This window comes from Ochotona curzoniae, unplaced genomic scaffold, assembly GCF_017591425.1.
Source record: "Ochotona curzoniae isolate NIBS_2020 unplaced genomic scaffold, NIBS_Ocur_1.0 scaffold_1852, whole genome shotgun sequence".
Taxonomy (NCBI): domain Eukaryota; kingdom Metazoa; phylum Chordata; class Mammalia; order Lagomorpha; family Ochotonidae; genus Ochotona; species Ochotona curzoniae.
The window spans coordinates 58615373-58630814 of NW_024467087.1; the positions used below are offsets into that span (position 1 = coordinate 58615373).

At 41.1% G+C, this 15442-nt stretch overlaps 1 protein-coding gene across 3 annotated transcripts in view; it reads right to left on the reverse strand.

Annotated features, from left to right (window-relative positions):
- The window catches only part of HDAC8 (histone deacetylase 8), a 259389-nt gene extending 246919 nt beyond the window's left edge, over positions 1-12470 (reverse strand). Inside the window, exons 1-4 of one of the 3 annotated variants that reach the window (XM_040999993.1) lie at positions 11951-12470; positions 11356-11408; positions 4607-4737; positions 3771-3912 (exon numbers count right to left, since the gene is read on the reverse strand). In XM_040999993.1, the coding sequence (XP_040855927.1) occupies positions 3771-3912; positions 4607-4737; positions 11356-11408; positions 11951-12061 (437 nt within the window). In that variant the 5' untranslated portion in view covers positions 12062-12470. Of the gene's footprint in view, positions 1-3770; positions 3913-4606; positions 4738-11351; positions 11409-11950 lie in introns of those variants that run through there. The other 2 variants (XM_040999994.1, XM_040999995.1) reach the window with 2 other exon arrangements.
- Between the last annotated feature and the right edge of the window lie 2972 nt (positions 12471-15442).

Here is a 15442-nt window from a genome sequence, read left to right on the forward strand (position 1 = left end):
TGAAAATTGATCTACCATATGACCCAGCTATCCCATTCCAGGGAATATATGCAAGGGAAATAAAATCTACATATGAGAAAGGGTTCTATAATCTTATATTTATAGCAATCTACAATAGTGAAGACATGGAAACAACCCAGAAGCCCAAAGAAAGGGGAATGGATAAAGAAACTGGTACATTCACTCCATGGAATACTACTCAGCAATTAAAAACAATAAAATTCTACCCACTTGCAACAAAATGGATCCAACTAGGAAACCATTTTGCTCAATGAAATAAGCAAATCCAAAAAGGACAAATATTATATGTTCTCTCTGATATACAGCAACCTTCATGCAAAATACAAGACCAATGGATATATAGATAATCATGTATATACATATTTTTATCTAGAGGAACTGTATAAATGGAGGCAAGTAGTGAAGATACACTGCAGATATGTTATGCATCTCTAATTCTGAATAAAGAATGGATTCCCAATGAAACTGTTAAATATATCTTCACAACAGAATGCTGGACTTCCTACTATTGTCTATACCTGCAATGCCATGATACACTTAAATAGAAAAATGATAGATTTGTAACTGTTGTAGAAGGACTATACTATTGAGATAAGGGGAATGCATAGGTGGATGGGGAAGGTGCAAAGGGGAATCCCTGAGCCTAAGGAAACATGTCATGAAACATTTTGATTAAAAAAATCAATTACAGCCAAAAAAAAACTTACAGTAACAAAAGGTATGATAAACATTTCATTATAATTTGCTGTTTTGTATTTAAGCCTTTAATCTAGCTGCCACTTATTTTAGTTTACTATAGGAGATGAGGACATACATGGTACAAGTTTTCACGGTATCATTTATTAAGATATTTGTATGAGAGGCAGAGACCACGTTCCTCATCTATTGCTTCATTTCCCAGACTCCACTCATTTGCACTGTATCTTTTATATTAAATTCATATATAAGCATATTAGAAAATTGGTCTGTTGGGGGAGGTGTACTGTAACATTATCTATGTAGTATTATGTAGTGGCACCAGAGTTTTGGTTCTTTTAGTTTTGTTTAATATCTAACAGCATTGATCTGTCATTCCTTCAGTAATTCTTTTTACAATCTCCTTTTGAAAATCACCCTTTAGCTTCCAATACTAAAAAAAAAGTTATTTTATTGATTTGAAAGGCAGGGTTACAGAGAAAGAGCTAGAGAGAGATCTTCCATCTGTTGGTTTACCACTCAAATGGCTGCAATGGCCAAGGCCAGGAGCTTCTTCCAGGTCTCCCAAGTGGGTGCAGTGGGCTAAACACTTGGGTCGTCCTCTACTGCTTCCCAAGGAGCATTAGCAGGGAGTTGGATTGGGACTGGAACATCTGGGCCTTGAATCAGTGCCCTTGTAGGATCCTGGTGTCACAGGCAGTGGCTTAGCCTGTTATACCACAACAGCGGCCCAGAAGATATTTTCTTAAGGGCAGCATAGGTTTATTTTCTTTTACTCTTTGTTAAGAGTATTGTTACAGAGTCAGAAGGTCTAAATGTATTTTTCTTCTGTTTCACACAAAGTTTTTTCAAAGGTTTATACCAATTTTGTTGAGACCTGGCCAACACCTGGGTATTTCAAAGTGTGGATTTTTAAAAACTTGATAATAGGGGAAAAAATACGCCTTGTTTCAACTACTATATCTCTGCTTAGTGATGATAAGCATGCTTCACATAGAGTAGGTGTTTAATCAATATCTGTTCAATGCATAAATGGCATATATGGAACTGTCAATGTCTTTGAGAGGAAGATTTAAATAAATATTGTGACTATAAATATGAAAATGCTGGCTGGATGTAAGTTTGTAGGCCAAGTGCCTACCTGAATTGGGGCAATCTCTAGAAACATTCTGTAATTGATATTCACCACAGGCATGTCTGTTTCCAGGCAAGATCTGCTGAAAGCTGCCAGAAACAGTTAAGATCATGATTTCGGTATGTCGGCACCCACACACAGCCCAGACAGCCATGGCTGGCTCAAGATAGAGTGTGCTTCCTTTGGCAACAAGACAGTAATAAGATATGGCAGGTGTTTGAGTAAGCCACTGGAAACCGAAACAGGCTCTGGCAGGGGTTCTGCAGGGAAGCTAAACAATTGAGAAACCAGATATGACTCTTTAGGAGCAGGTCTTTTCTATGAAACCACATTACTTTACTTCCCAACTTGTCAAGCCCAAGAGGACATATAAACCTTTGATTTGGACAGAACTAGTTTTCTTCTTTGATTCTGTAGCTTGAAGGAAAAAGGGTCATTTTTTTTTTTCCTTTTAGGGATCTCTGCCTTTGTTTAGAACTCGAAAATAGTTCTATATTTGAGAGGCAGAGAGAGCATGCTCCCATTTGCTGGTTCACTTCCCAAATTCCCATGAACAGGAAACTAACTCAATGCAGGTACCCCACACAGGAGGCAGGAACCCTACTGTTTGTCATCACTACTGCCTGCAAGGGATTGCATCAGCAAGGTAGCAGAATCAAGAGCCAAAGCTGAGACTGGGACCCCGGCACTCCAAAGTGGGACAGTGGTGTCCTAACCGTTAGGTTAAATGCCTGCCCCTAAACTTTAAACACACACACACGCACACGCACACACACACACACACACACCCCACCCCCTTTCTCTCCACCTTCCCTAAATGCCCACCCCACCCCCTAAAAAAAGGAAGGCTTGTTCTGTTTTTGACACCTTACAGAGATTACTACTAAACATTGGGTCTTGCTCTGTAACTCCAGTAGTAGATTCTACAGTTTTTCAAGGATTTGCTTGATTATTAAATCTATCAATTTCTTATTATTTTAACCAGCATATGCTGAAATTATGGTGAGTTTATTCTGAAAAAAAAAAGAAATGATATTTTCTTAGACTCAAGAACACGGAGGATAACCTCCAGGTGGATTGCAGCACTATCTGTGAATGCTGCAGCAGACTGGTAACTTCAGTTTTGAAAACCCTTTTCCTCCAACATACATTCAAAACTACAGACATATCTAACAAGATACAAAAGCTGAATGAAGGGCCAGCCGTATTTGTCAGGGTATTGCTGTTGAAAGCACTTTTCCTCTAACCCCAAACGGAACCTCAGACTCATTTCATAAACCTTTCTTTTTTTTCCCCTTAGAGACATATCAACTCTGTAATGTTGCCACTTTCCTTGGAGGTAGCAGCACACGCCTTTCTGGATTCTACAACCTTTTATTTTGTTTTAAGACTGTTCTCATTAATTCTCCACCTATTCAAAAGTCTGTGTGGCACTTCTTTCAGGAATTAGCTCTAAAATTCACCTCTCCCAAGGTTTCCAAGATTAACTTCTCCTTATTGCAATGTGTCTTCAGCTCATACTTATTGCACTGGTGCCCTAGTTGGCATCATTCTTAACTCTGTTAGAGTTAGTTATAAGTCCCTTAAAGACAAGATAATGTCTCAAAAATTCAAAAGAATTTTGGAGACCGTTTACTTTTATTTGTTGCCCTGCCTTTATTTACTGATGGAGAAATGGAGGCCTGGGGAGGTGAATCTGTCCAAGGCAGTCATGTTTCCAGCTAAGCCTGGCATAGATCCCAGGTGTCCTGACTTTCACTACCTTGCCTCCCATCATACCAAGTCATCTTTTTCTATTTCTACTACATCTCTTGAGAATGCTGGTAAAGTTCAGTATACACATATGCCAATACAATAAGCATAAGAGCTTAGATAGTTAACTGAAGAAGTCAGAAAGCAGAAATGTCAGTTTTCTTACTTCTTTGCATGATGCCACCCTCCAGACCAGTTGATTGCTACTTTGCACATTCCATCAATCAGGCATTGGGCCGCTGTGATGGTAGCCCCGGCTACAGCTGCAGCATAGTCAAATATCCCTTCAGTGGCTGGGCAGTCATAACCTTTGGGTAAAAACCAGAAGAGCCTGTTAACAGATGAACTGGAGAAAAATGGAGAAGTGGGTTAAGATGGAACAACAATACACTCTACTAAAAAGATCCTGTGCTAACCAACACCAGCTTCATCTGAGACAAACAGATCACCAATGCTGGGGAAGGGAGTCACAGCCTACAGATAGGAGAAGCCAAAGTCTGGGTGGCGATAATTTTGGTTAGTGTTACACACAGCCAGGCCCAGGACCCAAGTGTCTTTACCTGCTGAACCATGCTGTTTCGGTAGCATATCCTACTGGCCACTATGGCTTTCTTTTTTTTTTTTAAATGAAGCTCTTATAATGAGGGAGAAGGTGGGAAACAGCCAGAACATAAATCTGCACTTAAACAAAAATATAATGTCACAGGAAATTTAAGTCAGCATTTCTTCAGCCAGACTAGATCTGAGCAATTGCACTGTGGCCTCAGCGATTGAAACATCTTTCTTCGGTCTGACCCAGTTTTTAGTTTCATTCAAACGAAATGATTAGCTTGGTCAGTGAGTTTTATGTGGCTAAACTAAGAGATTAATATTAACACATCATTTGTTACTTAAAAGTACTAAAACTATCATGCACACTAAAAAAAAAAAGAGTAAGTAGTACTATCCGAAGTAGACAGTCAAGGCTGTTGCATTCCCACTACTTCCTGGTAATGACTTTACCTAGTCCATATTCTGTCGAGTCTGGATGATCATCATCACCTTCTTCGCTGACCTCTTGGAGATGCTGCAGATACGCGTCAGTGTGGAAAGAGGCCATCTCCTCCATGGAGGCTACTTTGGGCTTCACTACTCTAATAATAACATAGACAAGAAAGAAAAGTGGGTGACTCAGACCCAGCTACTGGAAACAGGAGGCAGCAGTTTCAACAGAAAACACAGTGCCTAGCTTCTGGTTGCAGTGGGCTAAGATAACAAACTATTCCTCCACTGCACTGAATAGCCTTTATAGCCACAGTGATGACTCCATTAACACAGGGCAAATAGATTTTTTTTTTCCTCTTGGAGCTATAGCCTGGTAAAATTAAATAAGTGAGTATTTCCATATTTTAGGTTAAATATAGATTGAATCAAATTTCAAAAATAAAACTTCACTCTGAGTTATAACTTGCATTCTAACCAGGAGGCAGAAATATTTTCATCTGAATCAGTTGCTAGTTGGGCTATACTGTCTTTTTCACCTACATCTTGACTTTAATAGATGATTATGTTACCATGTATTCTAAATTTGTAGCTCAGGTTTAGAAAAGAGTACACTGTTCCTGTCATAACTCTACTTCCTGGCTCTATAATTTTAAATAAGCTGACGGTTCTTTAACTTAGTATCCTCATCTGTGATGGAGAATCTCATGGGGCTTAGAATAACATCCACAGAAATGCTTTGCAGATAATACCAACTAGCATTAGTTACCAAATTACCTCAAAAGGTAAAAGGTTTTGGACTGGGGTCCCTCACACCTGATTCTGAGTGAAAGCAGAGAACAGGAAAAATGGTCTCAACTGAGATTCACTCAGAACCTTTCAATCAGAGAACAGAATGAGCTAACAATGGGATTTACCAACACTAATCCCTACCTGCCTAAGTCCAGTTTCCTTTCCTGATCCATTGGCTCCACTACCTTTCTCTATCACATGTTACTTGAGGGATGCTCTTTGGAGCAGCAGAAGCCCCTCTGAGCTTGTTAGAAATGCATAGCATTGTCCCCTCCACACTTAACGAAATCAGTTTGTATTACCAGGATGGCTTTTTTTTTTAGGTTGGTATTACAACATTTATTAAAATAATATTATGGGCTAATAGAAATAGCAAAGAATGAAAGAATTAAAATGCAAGCTATGTAAATTCTCAACTAAAATCCAAAAGGGTCTAATGCTTTCATTCATTAGAAGAAAGAAAAGGTACCCAAGATAATAAAGTACTGCAAAATAATTGGTGATTTTCAGTTATCAAAATTGTGGATTTTGCATTTTACATCCTTTTCTCATTCATGAAAAAAATCTATTTTGAATGTTATACAACATAGATATAAAACAAGATTAAAAAATACATTGTAAACTTGTAACAATGGCTGCAAATAGACTATTTTACATGTTTCTCATAGGCAATAGGTTGATTACGGTGAATACATAGCATGAGACTACTAGAATTAATAGAGAAAAACACGTCAGCTGTATAGTAACACACAAGCAACACTCTCGTCCACTAGCACTAAAAAAATTGCATAATATTTTCAGAAAAAGTCTTAAAACCTATATATTTTAATAAGAAATATTCAATAAAGATTGATAATATTGAGAACCAAGGCATTCAGATGTCAAAAATCATGTTTTTAGTTGATCCAAAATTTTAACAACTAAATTTTCAGAAGTTTGTTCAAAGCCAGCATTATTTATAAATGTCACACATTTATTATTTCCTTTCTTCCCCAGAAAAGACCTTTGATAAACATCTAAAATGTCCAGATACAACACAGCTGAGGTGAAACTGGATCAAATAATGGTGTGATTTTAAACAACTCTCACCTCAAGTGCTTGAGTGTTACAAATTTATTCATACAAACAAAAAATCAAAATGGCACAGCATATACTGCAAATAAATCAAAACAAGGGTATGTGTAACAGAGAGACAAAGCAGTGGCACATTAAACCAAAGCTACCAGAACACAAAATAATGAATGTTGCATAGTCAATAAACTGAAAAAGGTTTCTAAGTTAGATACAGTGAGGGAGAGGACACGGTGAAGGTGCTGACGGGACTTCCGCCTGCCCCTGCCTGCAAAATATGGGAGAGGGAGCAAATTAACCAACTGGAAGTCCACTGCCACTGGAGATTGGCCCATCTGGTACTGGACAGTTAACAATTATTCTCTCAGTGTTAAGATGTAGCTTTTGTGCAAAATGCTTCAACTACAAAACTGAACTTCATGGCAACTGAGGTGCACTTGAGTATTTATATCCACAATCATGGTTCTTCCAAATACTTTTAACATTAAATTAGGGTGGGTCAAATAGTGGACAATATAAGTTCTCTGATACTGGTATAAAGAAGTATGGTTAAATTGGGCTGTTCAAAAACACTGTTCTCCAGAATGGCTTTTAAATAGGACAATGAATGCTCAAAAGTTTTTAATTCTTATGATGTCTTTTTTAATAATAAACTATGCTCCCCCGCAGAGATTTATTTATTTATTTTTATTGGAAAGGCAGATTTACAGGAACAAGGAGACAAGAGAAAGATCTTTCATCTGCTGGCTCACATCCTAAGTAGCTGCAATGGCTGGAGCTGAGTTAATCCAAAGCCAGGAGCTTCCTCTGGGTCTCCCACATGGGTACAGGGTCCCAAGGCTTTGGACCATCCTTGATTGCTTTCCCAGGCCACAAGCAGGGAGCTGGATGAGAAGTGGAGCTACCAGGACACAAACCAGCACCCATATGGGATCCTGGTGTGTGCAAGGTGAGGATTTAGCCACTGGGCCAGTGTGCCAGGCTCAAATTATGCTTTTCTAAAAACTTCATTATTTGAAAGGTGGAGTTATAGAGAGAGGGAGAGATGGAGATATCTTCTTATCCACCACTGGTTCAGTCCTGCAAAAGGCCACAATGGCCAGAGTTGGGCCAGGACAAAGTTAGGAATCTGGACCTCCATCTAGGTCTCCCACATGGGGGCCTGGGACACCAGTATGGAAGCCATCTTTTGCTACTTTCCCAGGTGAATTAGTAGGAAGCTGGATCAGAAGTGGAAGAGCCAGAACGAGAATGGGTATTCACATGAGACACAACACCAGCTCCTTGACAGTGTATTCTAATGAGATATTTTGTATGTGACGTTCAAGTTGAAGCAGCACTCTAGGCCATGGACAGGCAGCTGTTGTGTGTGTGTAAGCTCACTGAATAGGAACATAGCTGTGACCATACAAGCTACTGCTGTGACCAGAAGACAATCTGTGATCTAACCTCACAAACTCAATCTCTAGCCAAAATTTATGGATTCTGATAACTTCTTTTTTTAAGATTTATTTATTTTTTATTACAAAGTCAGATATACAGAGAGGGAGACAGAGAGGAAGATCTTCCATTCACTGATTCACTCCCCCAAGTGGTCGCAACGACTGGAGCTGAGCCAATCCAAAACCAGGAGCCTCTTCCAGGTCTCCCACGCCGGTACAGGGTCCCAAAGCTTTGGGCCGTCCTTGACTGCATTCCCAGGCCACAGGCAGGAAGCTGGATGGGAAGCGGGGCCGCTGGGATTAGAACTGGCACCCATGTGGGATCCCAGCGTGTTCAAAGCTAAGACTTTAGCCACTACATTAGTGCCGGGCCCAGATTCTTATAACATCTTTAAGAAAACATATCTAGCTGCCAGTGCAATAGCTCAATTGGCTAATACTACCTGCAAGCACCAGCATCCCATATGGGTGCCAGGTTTGTGTCCCACCTGCTCCACTTCCCTGCTTTGGCCTGGGAAAGCAATAGAGGATTGCCCAAAGACCTGGGGATCCAGCACCTGCATGGGAGACCCAGAACAGTCTCCTGGCTCCTGGTTTCAGACTGCCTCAGTTCCAGTCATTATGGTCATTTTGGGATTGAACCAGCAGATGGAAGATCATTCTTTCTGTCTCTCCTTCGCTCTGTAAATCTGCTCTTCCAATAACAAATTAATTAAATCTTAAAACACACACACACACACCTAGGGGCCTATAACATTGCATAGCACATAGGACTGCCACCTGCAGTGCTGGCATCCTATAAAGCAACCAATTTACATCCTGGCTGCTCTACTTCGGATCTAGTTCCCTCCTAATGGCCTGAAGGAAAGCAGATGCTAGCCCAAGTGTTTGGGCCCCTGCCACCCATTTGGGAGACCAGGATGAAGCTGGCAGCTCCCGACTTCAGTCTAGATTGACCCTGGCCACTGCAGCCATCTACAGAGTGAATCAGCAGATGGAAGATGCTCTCTTTCCCCTGCCCCATCTATCTCTGTAACTCCTTAGGTAAACAAACTTTAAAAAATAACAGAGAGATGACGTCTAAACTATTAGAAGTGGAAAATAAGCACTTAAATAAAATTTTATATATATGTTTTTAAAAGGCTTATTTGAAAGGCAGATTTACAGAGAGAGGAGGAAAAAAGAAGGAAGAAAGATGCCACAATGGTTCGTTTTTCAAGTGGCCACAATGGCAAGAGCTGGGCCAGTCTGCAGCCATGAGTGAGGAGCTTCTTCCAGGTGTCCTAATGAGTGCAGGGATCCAAGCACTTTGGTTTCTTCCCCTGCTATCTGAGCTACGTTGCAGGGAGCTGGACCAGATGTGGAACAGCTAGGACTCAAACCAGTGTCCACATGGGCTGATGGTGCTACAGGCAGAGGCTTAACCTATTGTGCCAAGGTGCCGACCCCCAAATTTTATTTCTTGTAACATCGCTTCCAACTCCCAAAAGCTGCCTCTTCTAGTGTCCTACAATTTAATGTTAATTTTTATTATTATTTTAAAATTCATAAAACAAAAAGTATAAGAGTAATAAATTGACTTCCAATATATCTCTCACTCCATCTTCCCTGTAAATCCTTATATTTCTCTATTTTTAAATCCAATTTTTTTATCCTTTATAGTAACTGTTAAAGTTTAAAAAAATACGTACTGAAAGCTTTGGTACTTAAAGAAAATCAAGCAGCTTTGTTGTACTGTGATGGCTTGTCATAAAATATTTTTGAATTACTAAATAATTTTAATAGAAGACATGTAGTTGTGTTTTATCATATTGGTCAAAAAATAATTTAAGAACATTTCTAAAGAAGGTGATAATCCAAAAACCATATTCCACTATATTCTGAGAAACAAAGCTGTGGAAGTATCCACCTATTCCTTGAGAAAATGTCACAAGTACTCCTACATGGAGCATTTATAGTGCCACCAAATAGAGAAGTGGCAACAAACAGCAAACTCATGTTTTATAGAAGTACTTAGTTCTTTCTTGAGTTCTGACTGTGATTCAGCAACTTGCTTTGATCTTGTGTCCAGGCTCACTCATCAACGTTTGGTGATAGTAATGGTGGTGGGATGTCTAAAAGTCTTAAGTTGAGCTTACACCCTCAAATTAGGCTCAGAAAAACAGAACACCTTTCAGCTGAACACCTTTTTATAGAACAGGTTTTATTTATTTATTAATTTAAAAAGATTTATTTGAAAGACAGCAACAGAGAGGGTGGGAGTGAATTAGGGAGGGAGAGGGAGAGAATGAATGACAGTGAGATGATCTTCCAGCCACTGATCTATTCCCCAAATGTTTGAAATGGCTGGAGCTGAGCCAGGCCTAAATCAGGAGCCACATACTCCATTTGGATCTTCCACATGGGTGGCAGGGACCTAAGTACTTTGGCTATTAACTTTTACCTTCCTGGGTGCCTTAGCAGTAGGCTGGATGAGAAGTGGAACTTCTGGGACTAGATCCAGCATTATAAGCCAGTATTACAGGTGGTGGCTTAATCCACTATACCAAAACACTAGTCCCAGATTTACTTTCTTTCTAATTATTTTGTGTTTTTTTGTTCTCTCTCTCTCTCTCCCTCTCTCTCTCTCTCTATATATATATGGAATACATTTCATAAAATAAAGTCTTTAGAACATGACATTTCTCTCCCCACCCTTCTTCATCCTCCTTTTCTTATTTTTTGTTTTAATTTTTACAATGATATACAATGATTATATTCTATAACCATAAGCTTAACCATCCACTAAAAAAAGAATTCAATGAGCAGTTGAAAGGAGAACCACTGCTTCTCAGGAGTATAGACAAGAGCTATAAATAATCTTCAAATCTAGTAGCATCAATTTTGCTCAGACATTTAAAAATGCTGTATGTGAGTGATCACAAGACAAAAACCATATGCTTTCCATGATTGGTGGTAACTAAGATTTTCCAAATATCAGAGTCTGCATTAGCGAGGAAGTGGGATGGGGACCTGGCCACCGACCCAGGCACTCAGGAAATGGCTAATCTGCTAGACCTAGTGTTCACTCAACCAAGACAGGCTTTAGTATCCAAAGGTACTCACGTGAAAAATCTTTTTAAGGAATTATTGCTTTAAGGGATTATTTTAAATATGTCTCCCCGGTCCCAGCAGGAAAGTTCTATTAGTAAAAGAGCTTAACTGCTCCATGCATGTGTTCTGTTGTTTTTTTTAACTTAAAAAAAAAATTCTTCAGGGAGCATTCCTGACGTTACATACACTGTAAATATTGTTTGTAAAAAGCTAAAAAAAAAAAAAAAAAAAAAAAAAAGAAGAAGAAGAAAAAGGAAAAGAAAGGAAGGAACCATTTTCTCCTTAATTAGCCTCTGGATGCAGCAGGATCCTAAGGCTGGGAGTACCCTGCTTGGGTGGAAAGGGAGAGGGGGTGGCGGGGAGAGAACTCACCTCATTTGCTTATGCAGGGCATATGCTTCGATCAGTGAATGAACCATACTGGCCTGCAAACAGCAGCACAAAATAAAGCAGAAAATAGAGTCTTAGAAGTGATTCCGCGAAATTCCATCAACGTCTCCACGCTGAGCCAAGAAACTAATTAACTTTGTTGCGGCTCTCTTCCCTTCTGTTACTTCACAGCTACAATACACTTAATACAGATACAAAGTCTCCAAACCACTGAGACAGAAGCAACTGAACCTTATCCAGCTGATGGACCCCTTCTCTACTGTCGCTTCTCTCTCGCAGCACTGCAGAGATGCCCTCGTGGTAGAAACCCCATCCCCTGGGTGCCATCCCCTCCCGCCCGCCGCCCCCCAGCTCGCCCCACCCCCACCCGGCCACAGGACGTCCCGCAGAGACCCACAGCTCTAACCGGGCAGGCAACACTTCCTCCTAACACACATTTAGGTATCTGATAAAGCTTCTCGCATTTCTTTAGAAGCTTTCCCGCAGCCCAGCATTCTCCTCGCTTCCTCCAGGATCCACCGCCCCGCACCCCCTACCTTTTTCAAAAGCCCACGGTCTTGCATCCGACTTCTCTTACCCGTTTGGGGACTTTGGCCAGAGAGTCGCAAATACTGACATACTCGGGACTGTAAATGTAAACCGGGGGCAGAGACTGCCCACCCTCTGGCGGCTCCTCCGCTTCCTCCATCTTCCACTGGCAGCCGTCCGGATCCGGCTTTTTTCGGACTCAGCCCGGGCTGTGGTTCCTGCTCCTCTTAACGGCCGCAGCGGTGCTCCCTGGTCAATGTTCCCTCCTATTCTTGAGACCGCCGGCGACACTGTCCCCAAGCCCCACACAGGGGCGGCAAGGGGTGGGCCTTTTCAGGCCGCAATCCCTTCATTTGGTGACCACAGTTCAGAGAAACAGGGTCGGCAATTATAAACGCCAAACAGCTGTCAGGTAGGACAGCTCTTTTACAGCACAAACAAGTCGGGTCAAAAGGAACCATCCTTGTTGCCTTACGGGGCCATTTAAAATGAAGTCAGATTAGCTTGCAGGCATGCTGGGAAATGTAGTTTCCAGGGGTTGGAGCAGCGGAAGAATGGGGACTTATCCCGAAAAAAAAAAAAAAAAAAAAAGCCGCGATTTTAAGTTTTAGCGCCAAAATACGATGGAGAGGAAGGGAGAAATGTAAAAAGAAGTGCAGTGGTTAACTCTTCTATGAATTATTTTTATCTGCGCCTGTAGTCACTGAAATATCTAAAAGCGGTTTCAATATTGCCGCAGAGCGCTCCCCACTACCCGGTTGCATCGCCAGTCCAAAGATTAGAGGTGCCAGGCGGTGGTGACAAATGGTTCAGAAAGTTTGCACAGTCAATTCTGCGATGCGACTTCAGTTAATCGTTTTTCATCACCATCTAAGAGTTAACAATTTCAATTAATTTGCTCTGGTAAATCAGAGAGCAGTTGGCCCCGCCCCGACCCCCGACTGATACTACAGAGATTGCTTAGAGCAGTGATGTACTTTGGGGACATTCAGGTGACAGGAAGGATGCAGGCAGGTATATGTGTGCTGTTTGGAAGCTTCAGCTTCTCCCCCCTCCCTCCTTTTGCTTCTACAACTACATAAAGGATAGGGAAATATTTTGGGCTTGCTGAAAGCAGTTCAATCTATCCTGATACATTTTCCAAGATGCTCAGCATCTTTGCAGGTTCTTGGATTCCCCTAAGATCTGTTATAAGCTTACCAATACTCGGGTCCCCAATTTTCACATCAATCTGAACTGACTTACGATCATCATTGAAACAGCACAACATCCTCACCTTTAGAATTTAGCTTGGGACCTGGTGCTATGACTCAATGGCTAAATCCTTACCTTGTGTCTGCCAGTCTCCCATATGGGTACTAGTTCATATTCCAGCTGCTCCACTTCCCACCTAGCTGCCTTGTTGTGGTCTGGGAAAGCAGCTGAGGATGGCCCAAAGCCTTGGGACCTTGTACCTCACATGGGAGACCCAGAAGAGGTTCCTGGCTCGTGGCTTTGGATCAGCTCAGCTCTAGCCATTGTGGCTACTTGGGGGAGTGAATCATCGGATAGAAGATCTTCCTCTCTGTATATCTGACTTTCCAATTAAAAAATGTCAGATTTACAGAGGTAAGGGGAGACATACTCCATCCACTGGTTCACTCTCCAAGTAGCCACAATGGTAGAGATCCGAAGCCAGGCAGCTGATCCGAAGCCAGGAGGCAGGAGGCAGGAGGCAGGAGCCTCCTCTGGTCTCCCATGTGGGTGTAGGATTCCAAGGCTTTTGGGGCTATCCTGGACTATTCTCCCAGACCACAAACACAGGACTGGAAGGGAAGTGGAGCAACTGGGATATAAACTGTCACCCATATGGGATCTGTCACATGCAAGGTGAGGATCTTAGCCACTAGGGCTTAGCACTGGGCCCTGGCTGTGTGTTTTGTTGTTGTTGTTGTTTTTAATTCTCTAGACATTTATTGAGTACTGTGAGATGAACTGTGGATAAACTCTCATTTCTTATTTGCAGCAGCCCTAAGGAGGAGGCTGTGATACGCCTGTTTTACATATACAATTTAGAAAGAGAAAATGACTGCTTGAGGTCACACACTGAAGCAGAAAAGCAGGAAGTCAGAATCACTCTGCACGATACTTAGGCCACTGAACTTTCCCTTTCTCTAGGATTCCTTCAGGAGAACTTTGTTACATGTAACCCTACATTTCACAGTCCCTCAAGATTCTGGAAACCTTCCTTTTTGTGATGTATTCTCTAACTAGAGTGCATGCTCTAATTTATTTATTTAAGATTTTTCCAACAGCAACTAGTTCAAAGTTCTGCAGTCATTCATCATTTCTCCAACAGAAACTCAACATACAGCACAGCTGAGGATTTAAATAAAGGTGAATTATATCTGATTTCTGCTCTCGAGGAATCCACATTTTTGTAACAATGATAAGACAAACACACCAGAACCCACATGTGCTGTTGAGTCAGCTAATGACTGTAGCATGTTTAGCTTACTTAATAAATATTAAGTACTCTACAACTGGTATCTAATAAATGGTAACTAGGATTCTTACTGAGCATCATTTAAAATGGTATTAGGGGCTGGCACAAGTGGAGTAGCATGCTAATCTTCCTCCTGCAGTGGCAGCATCCTGTATAGGCACCTGTTTAAGTCCTGGCTGCTCCACTTCCAATCAAGCTCCCTGCCTACGGCCTGAGAACAGACTTCCTTCTGTGGGAAGTGAGGGGACAGCAGCAGTATATAAGAAAGGGTAGTCATTGAATGACTAGAGGGGTGAGAGTCCCACAAGGGTCCAGCTAACAAGTGATGATGATAAATTTGAGTGGGGGAAATGGGAGCAGAGAAGTATAAATAATGTACATGGTGGGTCTAATTAGATTTTCTTACTATTTGGATATTGATGAGAAGGGAGGAAGTGGGAAGAGTTGCTAAAAACTTCCTAATTTAAAGTCTGGAAGGCTAGTATTCCCAATATAAGAAAGAGGGCAGCCAAGACATTCACAGAGTAGAGTGGGCATAGAAATCTTATCAAAAAAAGGGCTGCTCTTCATAAGTGCATGAGTTATGAATTTTCAGTCATATATGTACACATGTTTTCCATATGAAGAAGAGACAGCTGGAGTCATAACAGTGGCTGAGACAAAAATGACTTCACTGGAGTGGCTAACAGGCATCTCCCACCTAGCATTTTGAAAAACAAACTCATGATTTCCCTAGCCAAATATTTTTCATCTTTTATAGTTCAGTAAAGATATCATCCAGTTGCCCAAAGTTAATTGTGTTCCATCCTTTTTCTACACATCCAATGCATCAGCTGTTTCCTTCAGTCCCACCTCCAAAATAAGCCTTAAATATACCCACTTCTTTCCCTCTGTGCTTTTACTTTTCTCTAGGACTTTCTATAGTATCTACCTGGTCTCTGCTTCCACTCTTTTTAAAAAAGATTTATTTATTTTAATGACAAAGTCAGATATACAGAGAGGAAGATCTTCTATCAGATGATTCACTCCCCAAGTGACCTCAATGGCTGGAGCTAT